At 62.1% G+C, this 17,490-nt stretch overlaps 2 protein-coding genes across 2 annotated transcripts; both read right to left on the reverse strand.

Moving 5' to 3' along the window:
• Positions 1–1,635: 1,635 nt before the first annotated feature.
• Positions 1,636–6,971, reverse strand: CHRNA2 (cholinergic receptor nicotinic alpha 2 subunit; the record flags this gene model as incomplete). The annotated part of the gene is made up of 6 exons (XM_082480999.1): positions 1,636–1,761; positions 2,751–3,861; positions 4,335–4,444; positions 4,665–4,709; positions 5,520–5,674; positions 6,908–6,971. The coding sequence occupies 6 exons, from the start codon at positions 6,969–6,971 to the stop codon at positions 1,636–1,638; spliced, it is 1,611 nt and encodes a 536-aa protein (XP_082337125.1).
• Positions 6,972–14,413: 7,442 nt separating this feature from the next.
• LOC309669982 (uncharacterized protein) lies at positions 14,414–15,520 on the reverse strand (the record flags this gene model as incomplete). The annotated part of the gene is made up of 2 exons (XM_082480780.1): positions 14,414–14,576; positions 15,048–15,520. The coding sequence occupies 2 exons, from the start codon at positions 15,518–15,520 to the stop codon at positions 14,414–14,416; spliced, it is 636 nt and encodes a 211-aa protein (XP_082336906.1).
• Between the last annotated feature and the right edge of the window lie 1,970 nt (positions 15,521–17,490).

A 17,490-nucleotide genomic window follows, 5' to 3' on the forward strand; every position in this document is an offset into this window, starting at 1 on the left:
GGTTTATGTGGGATAGCGCAGCCGTGAAGATGAGATCCCCCAAAAAGAAGGATGTTTGTGACGTCGAGTGCCACACTGGGAGGGGGTCACCCCAGATCTTGTGCCCTGGTGGCCCCATCAGCCAGGCAGGGCTGAGCCGAGATGGGTGGTGGATTCTGGCGAGAAGGGACCACAGGGGATTAACGTGGGAAAGGGACCAAGTTCCCCCTCTGCCCCTTGGCGGTGGGGACTGCTGACGCTGTGCCATGGGCTGGCAGCACCCAGGGTGCCGGGCACCCCGTCCTGTCCACCTCCAGCCACCACCCTTGCGTCACCCCAGGGTGCCAAGCCAGAAACCATCCTCACAGCTCTCTCCACCCCTGCGCTCCCGGCTCTGCGTAGGGGGTCAGGGGGTGGTCACACACACGTACACCCGCCCACACATCCATCCAGCCACCCCCGAGCGCTCGCTCCCTGGCGCATCTCATTTCTCAGCCCCATGTGCCCACGCTCGAGCCATCCCGCCCGCTCCGAAGGCTGCGCAAGAGGCTGCAACACCCCCCGGGACGCGCAGGTCCCTGCGGTGGCACCGTTTATTCCAGCCCGTTTCTCTCCTGCAAGCACAAAGCGTTCTTCCGAAACCCCTCGGACCGCCGCCAGCACCGCGATGGGTCGGGTCTCCTGGAGGAGAAAAGGTTGCAGGAAAAAACCTGGTGTCTCTCAGGGCATGGAGGAGAGTAGATGCTCTACAAGCGTGGGTTCTTTAGGGTATATGGAGGCCAGCCATTAATAGCTAGATCGCAGCAGTCGTCGGAGGCCGGCGGTTTGGGGTCTGCCCTGGGATGGAGAGGAGGGTTTGCTGGGGATGGACCTCGCCAGTGCAGGTTCTCCCCACACCAGCTGAGTCCACCCACCTCGGCGCGAGGCAGCACCCCCTGAGCTCCCGGGGTCCGTGGGCACTCTCTGGCCGTGGCTGGGTGGGTTATCCCGTTCCTCAGGGTGGGTTTTCCCTTCTGAGCCATCCCTGTTTCTGGGTGGGCTGTTCCCGTCTCCCTGCCGCCCCGAGCTCCAGCGTGGGATGGTGCGGGAGCGGGTTGCAGAGGGTCTGCCGAGCAGGGAGCTCTCTCCTCCCATGGCTGTGTCCCTTCTGCATGGACCATCCAAAGCGTTGTTGCCTGCCCTATGTCATACATGACTTCGCCCGCCTGCGGTCCTGAGCACGCAGTGGTCAGGATGCGTCCTAAAGCAGCTGTGATGTCCCCCCTTCTTGCCCAGCACGTTGGAGTCATGACCAGACGCAGCTCGTGGGTTTTGGGTAGGACTTGCAGCAGCTCGAGGAGGCAGGTGCCTCTCCTAGATGCCTCCAGCTTGTGCTTGGGCAATGGAGAAGCTGTACCATGCCTTTCTCGATGCCAGGATGGCTGCGACTGCCCCGGGTAGGATGGAAGGCAGCTGTCCCTCCGCACCATCCCCAGGTCACCCCTTGGCATAACCCTTGCTTCATCCTGCATTTCCCATCCAAGGGTCCTCCATGGTCCACCTGTGTCCTCCCAGGGAGAGGCAACGGTCCAGCTGGACGTGGGCACCACCGTGCCCGCTCCCCGGGAGGAGGCATTGTGCATCACCTGCCATCCCCACCGCAGCCTGGCCCAGCCCCTAGATCATCCCCGCCAGGTAGGGTGGGAGGAAGAGCCCCACGGTGCCCAACAAGCAGACGATGATGAACATCCAGAGGAAGATGCGGTCGATCACCATGGCCACGTACTTCCAGTCCTCCTTCACCTGCCGGGGAGAGAGGGGTTGTGAGTGTGGGCAGAAGATGCAGCCCCCATTTGTGAGGACCCCTTGGGGTTAGGAGGCCACCCGGGGCTTCCTCTGCACCCACCATTTGCATCAAGGCGAGGAGATACCCTGTGTCTTGGGAAATTCCTGGGGCGGCAGGGCTGGGGGGTGGACCTCTTTGAGGACGCTGCTTGGGGCAGAGCTAATCCCCCCAAGAGTTTTCTGAAACCACCCGGCTAAAAGTAGTGGTGCAGCCTCTGAGCTGGGTCCCAGCAGGGCAGACTGGGCCATGGCTGCTCTCCGAGGGCAGGACGCAATGGGCAGGAGAGGAACCTCCAACATCCCCACAACTGGCAGGGACAGGAGCTGGAGGAACCCTCTACTGAGAGGGTTGATGACAAGTGGGACAACTGATCAGGCTGAGAGAGTTGGGGTTGTTCAGCCTGGAGATGAGAAGGCTCCAGGGAGACCTCCGAGCCCCTTCCAGTGCCTAAAGGGGCTCTGGGAGAGCTGGGGAGGGACTCTGGATCATGGAGGGGAGCCATGGGATGAGGGGGAACGGTTTGACACTGGAAGAGGGGACATTTAGATTAGATATGAGGAAGACATTTTTCACTCTGAGAGACACCAGACACTGGAACAAACTGCCCCAAGAAGCTGTGGCTGCCCCATCCCTGGAGGTGTTCAAGGCCAGGTTGGACGGGGCTGGGAGCAACCTGGGCTGGGGGGAGGTGTCCCTGCCCAGGGCAGGGGGGTGGGACTGGATGGTCTTCAAGGTCCCTTCCCACCCAAACCATTCTGTGATTCTATGACCCTGTGGACTGGGCATCTCCCAGGAGGTGGCTGTTGATCTTCTCCCTGGCTTTGGGTCCTCAGCAGCCAAGGAACCAACTGGGGGTACCAGCATGGACACCTCCCCCGCCCTGCCCATGGAGGTACATGTGGGGGACCCCCTCCTCACCCCCCAGCCCTTGGGGACACCCACTCACCGAGAAGTCAGCATCCTCTGCTCGCAGGTGGTCCGCGATGTACTGCACCCCTTCCAGGGCCTTCAGGATGCTGGGGGACAGCATCAGCCCCCGGTCCGAGCCCGCCTCCTCCTCCTCCCCCTTGGGGGGCACCCGTGGGGCTGAGCCCGCCGATGCCTTTCCAGCTTGGCGCCCACAGCCATAGCGGCACTGGGAGCCCTGGCCACGCGAGCCCGCCTGGGACATGTGGCTGGGGTACGTCTTCTCCTCCTCTTCCTCCTCCTCTTCTTCCTCCTCCTCCTCCTCCTCCTCCTCCTCCTCTTCCTCCCACTTGTCATCCACATCAGTCTCCAGCCAGCACCGGGAGGTGCTGAGCCTCGTCCCCGGGAGGTCGTATTGCCCCGCGGTCCCCTCGGGGGGAGGCAGTGCCAGGGGTCGCTTCATGAAGAGCCAGCGAGGGATGAAGTCGAGGAAGAAGCTCCGCACCCAGCAGGGCATGGTGTGGGTGCTGGGGGAGCGGTGGTGGACGTTGAGGACAAACACGGTGATGATGATGGAGAGCGTGACAAAGATCATGGTGAAGAGGAGGTACTCGCCGATGAGAGGGATGACCAGCGAGGTGGAGGGGATGATTTCGGTGATGAGCAGCAGGAAGACAGTGAGGGAAAGCAGGACGGAGATGCAGAGGGTGATCTTCTCCCCGCAGTCGGAGGGCAGGTAGAAGACCAGCACGGTCAGGCAGGAGATCAGCAGGCAGGGTATGATGAGGTTGATAGTGTAGAAGAGCGGGAGGCGACGGATGATGAAGCAGAAGGTGATGTCGGGGTAGATCTCGGTGCAGCAGTCATATTTCTTGGAGTTATAGGTGCCGATGGCATTTATGATGGCCCACTCACCGCTCTCCCAGTAATCCTTGAGGTCCACGTGGTGCTCCATGTTCTCCAGGTCGATCTTGGCCTTGTCGTATGTCCAGGAGCCGAACTTCATTTTGCAGTTCTGCTGGTCGAAGGGGAAGAAGGTGACATCGATGCTACACGAGCTCTTGTAGATGGCGGGTGGCACCCACTTCACCTTCCCATTGGAGAAGAGGTGGGCCTTCGTCATGTGGGTCACAGCAAACTCCCCGTCGGCACTGCAAGGGTGGAGAGGTAGAAGGTCAAAGGAGGATGAAGGGATTCCCCCCTAAAACAGGGCCAGGACTCTCAGGACTGGTGCGAGCCTTGATTTGAGGCTGCAGCCGCATCGTGCATCCCTGCATGGTGCTGAGTTGACCCCCCTGGGCATCATCCAGAGCATGGAGATGGGTGGGAGTGTGAGCACCGGCCATGGAGAGACAGATGCAGGCTGATTTGCATCCTTACCTGTGGGGTGGGATGGGCGGCAGGAGACCCACGGGAGCTGGCAATGCCAGGGAGCTGCTGGGAAGTGGTGGGATAAGATGGAATGTGCTGCAGGAATGGGATAGGATGGGGTGATGGATGGGATGGGATGGGATGGGATGGGATGGGATGGGATGGGATGGGATGGGATGGGATGGGATGGGATGGGATGGGATGGGATGGGATGGGATGGTGGATCTCACCCTAGGGCTGCCCCATCACTCACTTGTTGTAGAGCACGATGTCAGGGATCCAGATCATCTCAGAGGGCACCCGGATGGAGGTGACGTTGTCAAAGTCGGCCGGGTCCCAGCGCAGCTTATAGTCACTCCACTCCTGGAGGGAGACACAGAGGGGAGGGCATCAGGTGGCCCTTGCTCTGGTGGGACCGAGCTGCCCAATGCCACCTTCCTCCTCCTCCTCCAGCAGCATCCCTCTGAGGAACAGCACCACGGAGGTGCCACCAAGCCCCCCTGAGCAGGGACTTTCTGCCCCAAATGCTGTGCCCCCCTTGGCACGCTCCTGTCCTCACCCCAGAGGGGGAACAGGCTCCTACCTGCTTCAGCCAGACGTTCGTGGTCATCATTTGGTTCTTCTCATCCTGTGGCCGGGAAGAGGGAGAGATGAGAGGAGACAGGCAGAGAGAGCCCAAGGGTTTGCCCCATCAATGCATCGGCCCTCAAAATTACTGCTTTCACTTTCTGCCCTCCACCTCTGGGGTTCGGCTCCTGGAGCAACCGGTACCAGTAGAAGTCCGGGGAGACCCTCTATTTCCCCAAAATATCTGCTCACTAGATGGCAGCAAGAAACAAGATACTGCAGCGTACAGCTGAGCCGCTCTGATGGATGGCCAAATGTACCGTCCTGTGGACAGAGGGATTGACGGATGGATAGATGGACACATGGAAGGATGGATAGATGGACAGATGGATAGATGGACAGGTGGATAGGTTGATAGGTGGACACGTGGACAGATGGATAGGTAGATGCATGGATAGATGGATAGATAGACAGGTGGATGGGTGGACAGATGGGTGTTCACGGAAGGAATGAGCGAAGGATGGATGGACAGGCAAACCCAGAGGTGCCCTGGGGCAGGTAGATGGTGGATAAGGACATGAGAGGGATGGAGACCTGCAGTTTCCTTTGATGGTCTCCTGCTGCCAGGGGAAGGGAGCGTTTGGGAGGGAGAGGAGGGGTGCAGACCCCCCTGCTCCTTGGAGGTCTGGGGGAGACAGAGTGGGTCATTTGTCACGCACTGGAGACAGCCAAGAGGTTGCCAGTTCCCACACCCACCCTTGCACTGGTGTCCCCAGGCCTTGGTCTGGCAGACCAGTAGGACCAACTGGTCAAAAGACAGACACCAAGCGGGACCAGGGTTGTCCCCCCCTCCCCAGGGTGGACTACGCACCACGTCGATCAGCTGCGCGATGGAGAGCCCGAACTTCACGATGACCACATCGGAGGTGTTGGGCACCGGCCGCGACCAGCGGTTGTAGCCAGTGAAGAGGTGCTTGAAGAGGCGTTCCTCGGCATGGCTGCCACGCTGCTCCGGCAGGCAGGCGGCTGCGGGGACACAGGGACGGGGATGGGCTGGGGGAGAGTTTGCTGAACCCACCCCCTTCCACATCCCTGCACCCCACTGGAATGGGGGGTCCGTTCTGGGCAAACCCCCCCTCTGCTGCAGCAGGCAGGGATGCTAAACCCCACTCTGGGGGGGGGGGAGAGGGGAATTAGCCCCCTCAGGGCTGCCCCACACTCCTCCCGGGGGGCAGAGAGCGGTGCAAGGGCAACCTCGCAACGCTGGCCGAGAAAATCCCACTCTTGGGTGGCTGAGGTTCCTCTCCCAGTCCCCTCCAGCTGCTCTTACTGGCGCTAACTGGTTCAGCTTTGCAAGGTGGATGCTGACCCAGTCCTTGGGACGGCTGCAGCCTGCCCAGAGACCATCCCTCGGGCTGGGCTGGGATGAGCCCAAGGCTCTTTGCTCTGCCTAGAAATTGTCAGCATTGGTCTTCGGTGCCGTCAGCTTGCGGTGCATCGCTCGGCCGTCCTTGCTCACTGCAGAGCCCCATAAATTTCCACCAGCAAGTGGAGGGAGGGAGGGAGGGATGGAGGGAGGGAGGGCTTTGCACAGTGATGTGCAACCGAAGAGCCATCGCAGGGGTGGCTCTGCCCTGAAGAAGGATGGGGGTACAGCCCCATAGCATGCCCCATGCCCTGAGCGAGCTCTCCCCACCGGGTGGGCAAGCCCAGCGAGGGACCCTGGTTGTTGTGCTTTGGCCAGGGACGAAGTGCTGAGCAGCACTGGGGGTCTTAGAGGCGCTGGGGAGGGCTGGTCGCAAGTGCAGGGACAAGCAAGATGCCCAGCTCCTTGCGTTGACGGGGGGCGGAAGCAAAATCCGTTTTTTTTTTTTCCATCTCTCCAACATTTCTAGCTTGCACAGGATGGATCTGGGGTCCCAGAGGTGCATCCCCTGGGATGGATGACCCCGAGCAGACCGCCCCCACCCAAGCATCTGGGTAGCTTCAAGGTGCTCTGCAAAGACACGAGCCCCATCCTAGAACGGTGCGTGGTGGAGGACACCCCACCAGCGTGGAGACTGGGAATGCTGACAAACTGGATGGGGCTAAACTGGGACAGAACTGGTTTTCCATGCCCATGGACCACAGTCCCCTCATCTTCTCCTCCCCTCTCCCCAAATTTACACCCCGTGCCCCCCAATGGGTGGCACCTGTGGGAAGGCAGAGCTCAAGCGAAGGAAATTCGGGTACCCTGGGGAAAGTCAAAGCCGCCCTTACCTGCCTGGAAGGTGATGAAGCACCACACAACGAGGGGGACGATGCCATGGGACAGCCACCCCATCCTCCTTGTACTCGTGTCTCCTCTGGACCCCCTCCCTGGAGCAGTCTGCAAAGCTGCTGGAGGGACCAGGGGGAGCGATGAGCTGAGGCGGTGGTGGGAGAGGAGGCTCAGCAGGGAAAGCCACCATAGGGGACCTCCAACGGGGTGTCCTGCGTGTCCCCACCATCAGCGAGCGCTGGAGGAGCCATGGATGGAACTGCACGTGGGCTGGGAGAACCTCAGCAAGGACACAGCCGGGCCAGGCTGGGTGCGTGGTCTGGGATGCTCTGCCAAGTCACCTGCCCCAAATTTCATTCCTGGAAAGACAGTAGAGAGCGGCACCGTCACCCCGATGCCACCGCGGTACAGGTCTAGGAGGTGACGGTCCCACTGTGGTCCCCTCAAAGCTGCTCCCAGCCGTGAGCAGGGCTTGGAGCTGAGCTGAGCTGCCGCCATAGCTGAGTCAAGGGAAAATGTCCCCACAATATCTGCTCCCCGTTTCACGAGTGCTCCTCGGGCGGGTGGGGCACGGATCTGGGCAGCCAGACCCCATAAGTCGAAGCGATGGGGAGCCCAGCTCTGCCCCCGGCTGATTTAATAGCAGAGATGGAACCTGGTGCTCCAAACCTTTACTGGAGCAAATGGTAAATAACTGTTTTCAACCATCTTTCTGCCCTCCCCAACTCCAAGCTGCTTCATGCCCTGGGAGCGAGACAGGGGGAAGCACCTCAGCCGCTCCAAGAAGCTGCGCTGCCCCGAACGGGCTCCTGGGGCTGGTTTCTCCGGGAGCCCTCACTTCTGGAAGAGGGATCATCCTTCCACCATCCAGCCTCATCCATCCATCCATCCATCCATGCATCTGCCCATCCATCCATCCGTGCATCTGCTCATCCATCCATCCATGCATGCATCTATCGATGCCCCCATGCATCCATGCATCCATCTACCTATGCATCCATCCATCCATCCATCCATGGATGTCTGTGGTTCCCCTCCCCAGCAACGTGAATCCCTGCAAGAGGAGAAATCACTTGCTCTGCAGAGGCCCCAAAATCTGCTACCGCTTACAAGGTGACCCCTCCATGCTTGACCCACACCCCCAAGGAGCAGAATCCCTTCTCCAAGAGGCTCCCAACCCTGCAGAGAAGGAGATTCCCAGCCCAGCACTGATGTCACTGAACAAGAAGCTCTTTTAGCTTAAATTCCTCCCTGGCCCAGTAAAACCACGAAGCCCTCCTGAACCCATCATCATCTTCTGCGCAGTTTTCAACTAATTAATACGTGGATGGCGGAGGGGGTGGGAAACGGGAGGAGAAACAACGGCCACCGCTCTGAGGGAAAATTATGGATGTGCCTCTCCTGGCTGAGATATTTAAATATACCCGAGAGTACTGGTGGTGCTGGGGGAGCTGCTCCCGCTCCGGGCTTGGTTATAGGGTCACGCAAGTGGGGTGTCACGGGTTCCCCAAAGCTCTGGTAGATATTGGAGAGGGGAAGGAGGTGCTTTGGGTGATGCAAAGCTGTGCCTGAAACCGCCCGTCCGTGACAAAGAGGGTTTGGGGGGGACACAGGCGGAGAGAAGCCCACGCGGAACGTGCGCCTGTGGGGGGGCGGTGGGGATGGGGATGGGCGGGTGAGTGGGAAGGGGGCTGCGTGGGTGGGAGACGGCAGGCACGCACCCCCACAAGCCACCCCAGGGTGGCCGTGTCCCCCACCCCTCCTGTCGCTGCGTCACCCGCGTCCCCCATCCCTCCTGCCGCTGCATCACCCGTCTCGGCGCTCCTGGGGCAGCTCCGGCAGAGATCCCGGCCGCGGGGCCGGCTGCCCTCCCCTCCCGCCTGCCTTTTGCATCCCCGCCTGCATCCGAACCATTTCCCTGATGGATATCCCATCACGCGGGGGTCGAAGGGATGCCCCGGGAGGCACCTCCGTGCCGGCAAAACGCTGCCGGCTGGGACGTGCCAACCGTTGCCCTGGAGGGCTGCAGAATCCTGCCCCGGGGAGGATGCCGAAGGCTGGACCGGAGGATGCCCGTCGCCACGGTGAGCCCAGCGAAGCTCTCAGCGTCCCGAAATTCAGTCAGGGAGGCAGCAAGAATAACTGACTTATTTATCGGATTTTAAAGGGGGACAGCGGGGGATTTTTTTGCTTTTCAGATGGGAACTCCGTGCGGAGCTGGGAAACTTTCCCTGCTGCTGCCTCCCCCTCGCTCCCCGTCCGTCCTCGGCACTCTGCAAACGGCTTTAATCACAGATTATTTGCGGGGGGAAACAGCTTCTCTCCATCCCACCCAACCTGCAGCCACCCAACCCCCTTACCTGCTGCAGGGGGAGCAAAGAGGGGTCCCCGAAGCCCCCCCCCCCCAGCCCCGTTCCCTCTGCCGTGCCGGGGTCGGGATGCTGCGCCGCGGAGGGCTCCGGCGAGGACTGAGCTCTGGCGAAGGATGTCTCAGCTCTTACTCCAAGCGGTGGCGGTGACGACAGGGGCTGTGGGAGGAGGGAGAGCCGTGCCCAGGCAGGGAAGGAGGGGGACAGGGGGGAGGAAGGCCGGAGGGGCATCAGCTCCCCGGGGTTGGCAAAGCTTCCCCGGGGATCGGCGAGGGCCAAATTTGCCAGGGATTTCTCAGTCTCGGTCCTTGGAGAGGGAAGGGGATGTTGGGCTTTACGTGCGAGGATGAGGAGGGAGAGGGAAAGGGAACAGCAGCCAAAGTGCGGCGAAGCGGCGGAGCCGGGGCAGAGAATGGGGCACTGCAGGGGGAATCGCAGGGGGCGCTGTGGGGGGTGTTGCGTGGGGCATCAAAGGGCGTTACGGGGGACATTGGGCATGGGCATGGCATGGGGCATGGCAGGGGACATGGCAGGGGGCATTAATGGGCATCGCAGGGGGGCATTAACAGGGTATCGCACGGGGCATCGTGGGGGGCATTGTACGGGGCATTAACGGGCATTGCAGGGGACATTGTATGGGGCATTAAAGAGCATTGCAGGGGACATTGAACAGGGTATTGCGTGGGGCACTGCAGGGGACACTGTTTGGGGCATCAATGGGCATCGCAGGGGGGCACTAACAGGGTATTGCATGGGGCATTTCAGGGAGCATCGTATGGGGCATCAACGGGCATTGCAGGGGACATCGCAGGGGACATTGTATGGGGCATTAAAGGGCATTACAGGGGACATTGAACAGGGCATTTCACAGGGCACTGCAGGGGACATTGTATGGTGCATTAATGGGCATTGCACGGGGCATCACAGGGGGGCATTGAACAGGGTATCGCATGGGGCACTGCAGGGGACATTGTACGGGGCATTAACGGGCATTGCAGGGGACATTGCAGGGGACATTGTATGGGGCATTAAAGAGCATTGCAGGGGACATTGAACAGGGCATTTCATGGGGCACTGCAGGGGACGTTGCAGGGGACATTGTATGGGGCATTAATGGGCATTGCAGGGGGGACACTGAACAGGGCATGGCACGGGGCACTGCAGGGGACATCATACAGGGCTTTAACGGGCACTGCAGGGGACACCGAACAGGGCATCGCATGAGGCATCACACGGGGCATCTCACAGGGCGTCCCGTGGGGTATTGCATCGGGCGTCACGGGGCACCTCAGGGTGGGCATGGCAAAGTCCAGGCTCGCGCCGCGGCGGGGGGAAGCCGGGGGCTGCTTGTCCCCCTCCCCACCAGAGCAGGGTTTCCCCACTTGCCCCCACGGCCCCGGGCCGGGGGTTTGGTGCCATCCTGGCCGCGAGTGGGGCGGCTCCAGGGAGCGGTGGTGTCCCCGTCGTCCCTCCCCTCCCCCCCCAGCTCTGGGGAAAACGGGGTGCAAAGTATTGCCTCGGCCCACGTTTACCCCCGTAAAACCCAGCCGAAGGGGACGGCCGCAAAATTGGGGAAGCAAAGACAGGGCAACACCCAGCGCCTCCCCCAACGCTGCAGACCCCTTTCCCCCTCCTGTCTCAGGTGTCCCCACCCGAGGGGACGGGGATGGGGACAGGGTTATTTGGGGCAGGAAAAGTGGTGGTGGTGGTGGTGGGTGTTGACTGCAAGAAGATGGGAAACGCAGAGCTGCTTCCCGAGCCGCCGGGCGACGAGCCGGCCCTCTCCCCCCGGACCAGCAGCCTCCCCCCTTCCTTCCTGCTAGGAAATGTAATGCGCGACCTTCCTGCCAGTGAAGCCCAGGACTGTAATTTCCAGCCCCGGGGGACCTGCCCCACGGTTTGCTTCCTTTCCCCTGGGAGATAAACGAAGAGGCAGAGCCGGGCACGGAGGGCACCTGAATTTGCTGCTCCCCCCCCTCCCCCCGGGGGGGCTCGGCCGGCAGGACCCCCGTCCTGCCCGCACCCCTGTGCCCGGCCCCTCCGTCCCTGGGATGCTGAATACCAGAAATCCATGGGGAAGAGGACCGCGGAGCCGGCACCCCGCCATCCCACCACCCCAGCAGCAGCCGACGCCAAAGCCCAGGCAGATATTGGGTTGTCCTCTCTCCAGACCGGTGGCCACGAGCATCTCACGGAGGCAAACGTCGCGCCGGGGTGATGTGGGTGTCTCCCCGATGCCACGATTGCGTCAAACCACCCCCTTATTTTTTTTAACCATCAATGTTACGGTGGCATCAACCCCTCCCTGGGCAAAGCTGCCCGGCCCCGGGGAACCACGCTGCGGCCGGCCGTGCCACGCAAAGCCCCGTCCCCGTGCCACGGTGCAGAGCCCTCAGCCCACGGCCGCGTCCCACGGCTGCCAGCGAGGCCGAAGGGAGGGGGTTCGGTGTCGGGTGGACCCCCAAAACTGGGGAGATGGATGCCGGAGGGACGGGGGGCAGCTGGGAATTACAAGGGCTTCTCCAGGAGATGGATCAGGGCCCGGCAAAGGAAAGGAATTAGGGAGAAGGATGAGTCGGGTAAGACAGTAGGGAATTAATCGGGGGGGGGTGGGGGTGGGGGAAGAAAAAAAAAGAAAGACAACCAACATTGATTTTCTGAGGAGGAGGAAAAACCAGAGCGGACCGCTGGATGGCGGATTGAAGGCTGGGGGGGGGGGGGGGGGTGGGAAGCATCGTGGATGCTGGGGGGGAGGGGTCCGTCCCCTCTGCTGGGGTCCTGCTCAGGGTGGTCCGTTTTGGAGGCGGAGGGGCTGTTACCGCCGCAGACGACCTCCCCCCATCCGCCTTCTGCCTTCGCCGGGGGGAGAAACCAGGCGCGGAGAGAGCGCTGACGCCTGGCAGAGCGCAACGCGTCTTTATTTCGCTGCCGGCAGCTCCTGCAGAAGCGCCGCTGCCCCGGGGGGTATTCCCGCCTCTCGCCCACCCTCAGGGTGCCCCATGGGGGTGCTGGGGGGTGGCCCTGGCCATTCCCCCACCCCCACCCCCCCATCCTCCCCGGGAGCACCTCCGGCTTTGCAAACACAACAGGACTTTCCGCTTCCAGCTCTTTTCCCGCTGCCCAAACCTCAGCGGGTTGGGAGCACTGGAGTTGCCAGCTTTGATTTATCCCCAGGCGGGGGGGGGAGTTCGTCTCCAGCCCCATCCCCTCCGCTCCATCCACCCGCAGGGGGCAAAATCCACCCCCTCGCCTCTGCTGATACCACCCCAGGGGCAAAAAGGCTCTCCCAAGCCCAGACAAGATGCTCCCAAGGGAAAAGGCTTAACCGGGACCGGCGGCGGCTCCGCGGGCGGTGATGCTGCCGGACCACTGGAGAGATGCAGCTGGGTCCCAAATTCCTGGGGTTCATTTTTAAAACCCTCTGGGGACCCCCAGGCAGGGGGGGGGGGTCATCCCAGCCGGTTCAGGCAAGGCTCCGAGTGGGATGGCTTGGCTGTTGGCGGGCAGGGCTGGCTCGCTGCGAGGACCAAGCTCTTCCAGGGAGGACGGAAGGGGCGCAGAGGTCTGCTGGGGATGGGGGGGACGGGGTGTCCCCCAGGCATGGCGCTGGGCACGCGCGGTGGCACCCGGCTCTGCTATACCACGGCAGAGGACCTGTAGGATAAATGCATTGAACGCTTGGGGCTGGGGTTACGCACTCACGTGTGTGATGGCATCACATGTGCAATGGCATCACATGTGCAATGGCATCACATCTGCGATGGCATCACATCTGCAATGGCATCACATGTGCAATGGCATCACGTGTGCAATGGTATTGCGTATCTGATGGTATTGCATGTGCAATGCCATCACACACAGGATGGCATTGTGTGTGCGATGGCATCGCTCGTGTAATGGCATCGTGTGTCCATTGGTGGCACGTGTGTGATGGCATTGTGTCTGCAATGGCATCACATGTTCAATGACATCATGTGTGCAACAGTATTTGTGTGATGGCATTGCGTGTGCAATGGAATTGTATGTGCGATGGCATTGTATGTGTGACGGCATCACGTATGCAACGGCATCACGTGTGCGATGGCATTACATCTGCAATGGCGTCATATGTGCAATGGTATCACGTGTGTGATGGCATTGCGTGTGTGATGGTATCACAATGGCATCACATCTGCAATGGCATCACATGTGCAATAGCATCACATGTGCACTGGTATCACGTGTGTGATGGCATCACACAAGCGATGGCATCATGTGCATGATGGCATTGCATGTGTGATGGCATCGTGTGTGCAATGGTGTCATGTGTGTGATGGCATCACGTCTGTGATGGCATCACATGTGCGATGGCATCACGTGTGCAATGGTATCGCATGTGTGACGGCATCGCATGTGCAATGGCATCATGTGTGTGATGGCACTGCGTGTGCAACAGCATCACCTGTGCAATGGCATCCCGTGCGATGGCATCACATCTGCAATGGCATCACATATTCGATGGCATCACATGTGCAGTGGTATTTTGTGTGTGATGGCCGCACACATGCGATGGCATCATGTTTGCGATGGCATTGCACATGCGATGGCATTGTGTGTGCAATGGTGTCATGTGCGTGATGGCGTCACATCTGCAATGGCATCACATGTGCGATGGCATCATGTGTGTGGTGGTATCGCTTGTGTGATGGCATCACATGTGCAATGGCGTTGTGTGTGTAATGGCATCACATGCGCAGTTGCATCACATGTGTGACGGCATCACGTGTGCAATGCTATCGTGTGTGCAATGGCACCACGTGTGTGATGGCATCACATGTCCGATGGTATCGCGTGTGTGACAGCATCGTGTGTGCAACGGCATCACTTGTGCAATGGCATTGCGTCTGCAATGGCATCACGTGTGCGATGACATCGTGTGTGTGATGGTATCGCCTGTGCGATGGCATCACGTGGTGGGCAGCAACCCCCCCATCCCCTCCCCCCACTGCCTGCCCCAGACCATTTTCCGAAGTCGCGGCTCCCAGGACGAGGGAGAGGAGCCAGGACACCCCAAAAGCCGTGGAGACCAGCCGGGTTGGGGTCCTACCAGCAAGCAAGGCCGCGGGCAGGGTGACGGCGGAGCCCGTCCCCGCTGTCCTAGGGCTCGGCGGTGGCGGCGGTGGCGGCGGCGTGGGCGGCCGAGCTCCGCAGGCGCCGGCTCAGCTCAGCGTGGAGGCGGCGGGAGGCGGTGTCGAGGCTCTGGGCCAGGCGGCTGGTGAGACGTAGCATGTGGGCCACCACGCGGACACCCTTCCGCAGCCTGGAGGTGAGGGGGGGGTGGGGGGGAAAGTGGGCTCAACGTCCCCTATGTCCCCGCAGCGGGGTGGGGAAGGTCACGCTGCAGCACTGGGGGTCCCAAAGGGGGTCCCCAACCCCGGGAAAGGAGGTACCCCAACTCCTCCATCTTGGAGAACGCTGCTCCATCACCACGGTGTGGCTCAGCTGCACTGGGTCACTGGTTTAGGAGTGACACCCCCCCCTTCCTGACATCCCACCCTGCCCTCGGAGGACCCCTCACCGGCCCCGCTGCGGTGGCTTTAGGGCAGGGACACACTCGCGGATGTCAACGGCAGCGGTTTGCTGAACATCCAAACCCCACGTGTCACCTGAGAGCCACCAGGAAGGCTGCGGGACCCTTGGGGACACTGGGGGCTGGCTCCCACCCATGGCGTTTGGAGCATCTGCTCCATGGAGCATCCCCCCTGGACCATCCCTGTCCCATGGCACCCACTTCTCCTTCTTCTCAGCCATCTGTGGGTGATCGGCCTCGGCCACGTGAGCTTCCAGCTCCCTGCGGACGTTGTCCAGGCTCTCCTGAAATTCCAGGTTGGCCCCACGGATGGCAGGCAGCGCCTCGGTGATGACGTCCTGGTAGCGGGTCTGGTTGTCCTCCAGCGTGGCTGCCATCTCCACGTCCTTCAGGCTGGCCTTGGTGGCCTGCAAGAGGTTCTTGAGATGATCCAGCTCATCGCGAGAGGCGGAGGCGGGTGGCCCGCGGGGGCTGCAAGGGCTGGGGGTGTGGAAGGTGATGCCGCAGCGTTGGGGGTCCTGGAGGGGGTCCCCATCCTGGGGGTGGTGGTACCCCAACGCCTCCATCCTGGCGCTGGGTGTCACGTTTTCTTCTGGTCCCCCCTGGGTGGCGGTGGGGGGGACGAGGGCGCAGAGCCCCACCAGCAGGCACCAGCCAGGACCCCCTGGCACCATGGTGTCCTGCAGGAGCAAAGAGAAATTGGGGGGGGGGGGGGGGTGTCAAGCCTGTGGCTGAGCCACCCTCTGAGACCCTCTTGGCTCCCCACCCCCAGGACCCCCCCAGTTCACACCAGTAAAATCCCTAAAACACCCTTATTTTTCCAGGCATATGCACCCCTGGCTGGCGGGATTCGGAATTTGGGGGTGCCATACCCCACTCTCCCCACAGCATGGAGGACTCCCCCCCGCACATAGGGGATGGGGGGGGCCTTTCTGCCCCCCACCCAGCGCACCACGCGGAGCATAGCGATGGGGAAACTGAGGCACGGAGGGGTTAAGGGCTGGGGTGAGGCTGATCCTGCCAGAGCGGGAGCAGCTTGTTGTCCCCCCCCAAATCCCCCCCACCCTCGGGAGCCATGGAAAAGCAGGAGGCCATGGAAGGGGGGGGGGGGTTGGGGGCGGGAGGGGGGGGGGGCAGACAATACGGCTCTTTCAAAACCGCCGCCGCCGGAAAACCTCAGCGCCGCGGCCGGGGGAGCGGGTGCCAGAGGCGGCCAGCGTGGGGGCTTGGGGGGGGGGGAGGGGAGGTGTCCCCCCCCCATCACCCCCTACCCACCCAGCCGGCCCCCAGCCCCTCGGCAGAGGGATGTCACGGCGGCTCCCTGCCAACCCCCCCCCACCCTGGGGTGCAATGAGTTTCTCAGGTCTCAGGCCAGCACCTGGCAGGGGCGGGGGGTTATCGCTGCGCAGCGAAAGGGTCCCAAAAGAGCTGTATGGGGCGGGGGGGGGGGGTCAGCAACCAGGGGACCCCCCCCCACAGCAGTAGAGCCCACAGCGGCCCAGCCCTGCCACGGGTTGGCGGGTCTCCGAGGCGTAGCCGTGTTGGCATTCCGCTGGCACCGACGCCGGGTTCTTCCTCTCCGGCTCTTCCCACCGGAATAGCGCCAGGCCAGCAAAATTCTTTCTTTTCCCCTCTATTTTTTTGCCCCCCCCCCCCTCCAATCCTCCGAAATGCTCCCACCTTTTTGCCCAGGAGGTGGCGGGGAATTGGGGTGGAGGGGGGGCTGCAGCCCCCCAGTTTGGGGGGGAGCTGGGAGGAGGAAAAGCCGTGGCAGAAGGTAGGGAAAAGGGGGGTCATCCACCCCCCGGGAGGATGCTGGGGGGGCCGGGGGAGGCGGGGGGGGGGGGGGTGGCAGTCTCCAGGGGACAGTGGGATGGGGGACACCGAGCCCCGGCTGCCTATAAATGTGTGGCCCGGCTGGGTTTGAGCCCCCCCTAAAATCCCTCTGCCCTCTCTCCGGTAGCCATCCCAGCAAGGAAAAGCCCCCCCTCACCCCCCCACCCCCAGCTCCGCTGCACGGTTTTGGGGGTGCTGCCCCGGGGCCGGCATCCCCCCGTGCGTTCCGCAGGTGGGGAAACTGAGGCACGGTGCTGCGATCGCCTGCCAAACCCCTCCCGGTCCCCCCGTCCCCCGCTCACCGCTCGGCCACACCGCCCGTCCCGTCCCGTCCCGTCCCGCCACGGCACAGCCGGCGGCTCCCCGAGGCGGGGCTGGCACACGCACACGCATGGCCACCGCCACCGCCACGGCGTGTCTGGCAGCCGGCAGGCCGGGGGGGAATTTGGGGTGCCCAGAGGGTGACGCGTCCCCCCCCCGGGGCTGCCCCTCCGCGGGGGTCTCAGGATTGCTCAAATAGCCGGGCAGCGTGCACGCGTGTGCACGTATGTGCTGGGCATGCAGGCGTGTGCTGAGCGTGCATGTGCATGCTCGGTGCCCACACACCGGCCTGGGGGTGCACACGCGTGCTCAGCAGTGCACACGTGTGCTGAGTGTGCACTCACATGTCTGGCAGTGCACATGTGTGCTGAGTGTGCACACATGGACTGAGTGTGCACGCACATGCCTGGCAGCACACACATGTGCCAAGGGTGCACACACGTGCTGAGTGTGCACACACATGCCTGGCAGCGGACATGTGTGCTGA

The sequence above is a fragment of the Vanellus vanellus genome (genome assembly GCF_965231255.1).
Source record: "Vanellus vanellus genome assembly, chromosome: 3".
NCBI classification, from domain to species: Eukaryota; Metazoa; Chordata; class Aves; order Charadriiformes; family Charadriidae; genus Vanellus; species Vanellus vanellus.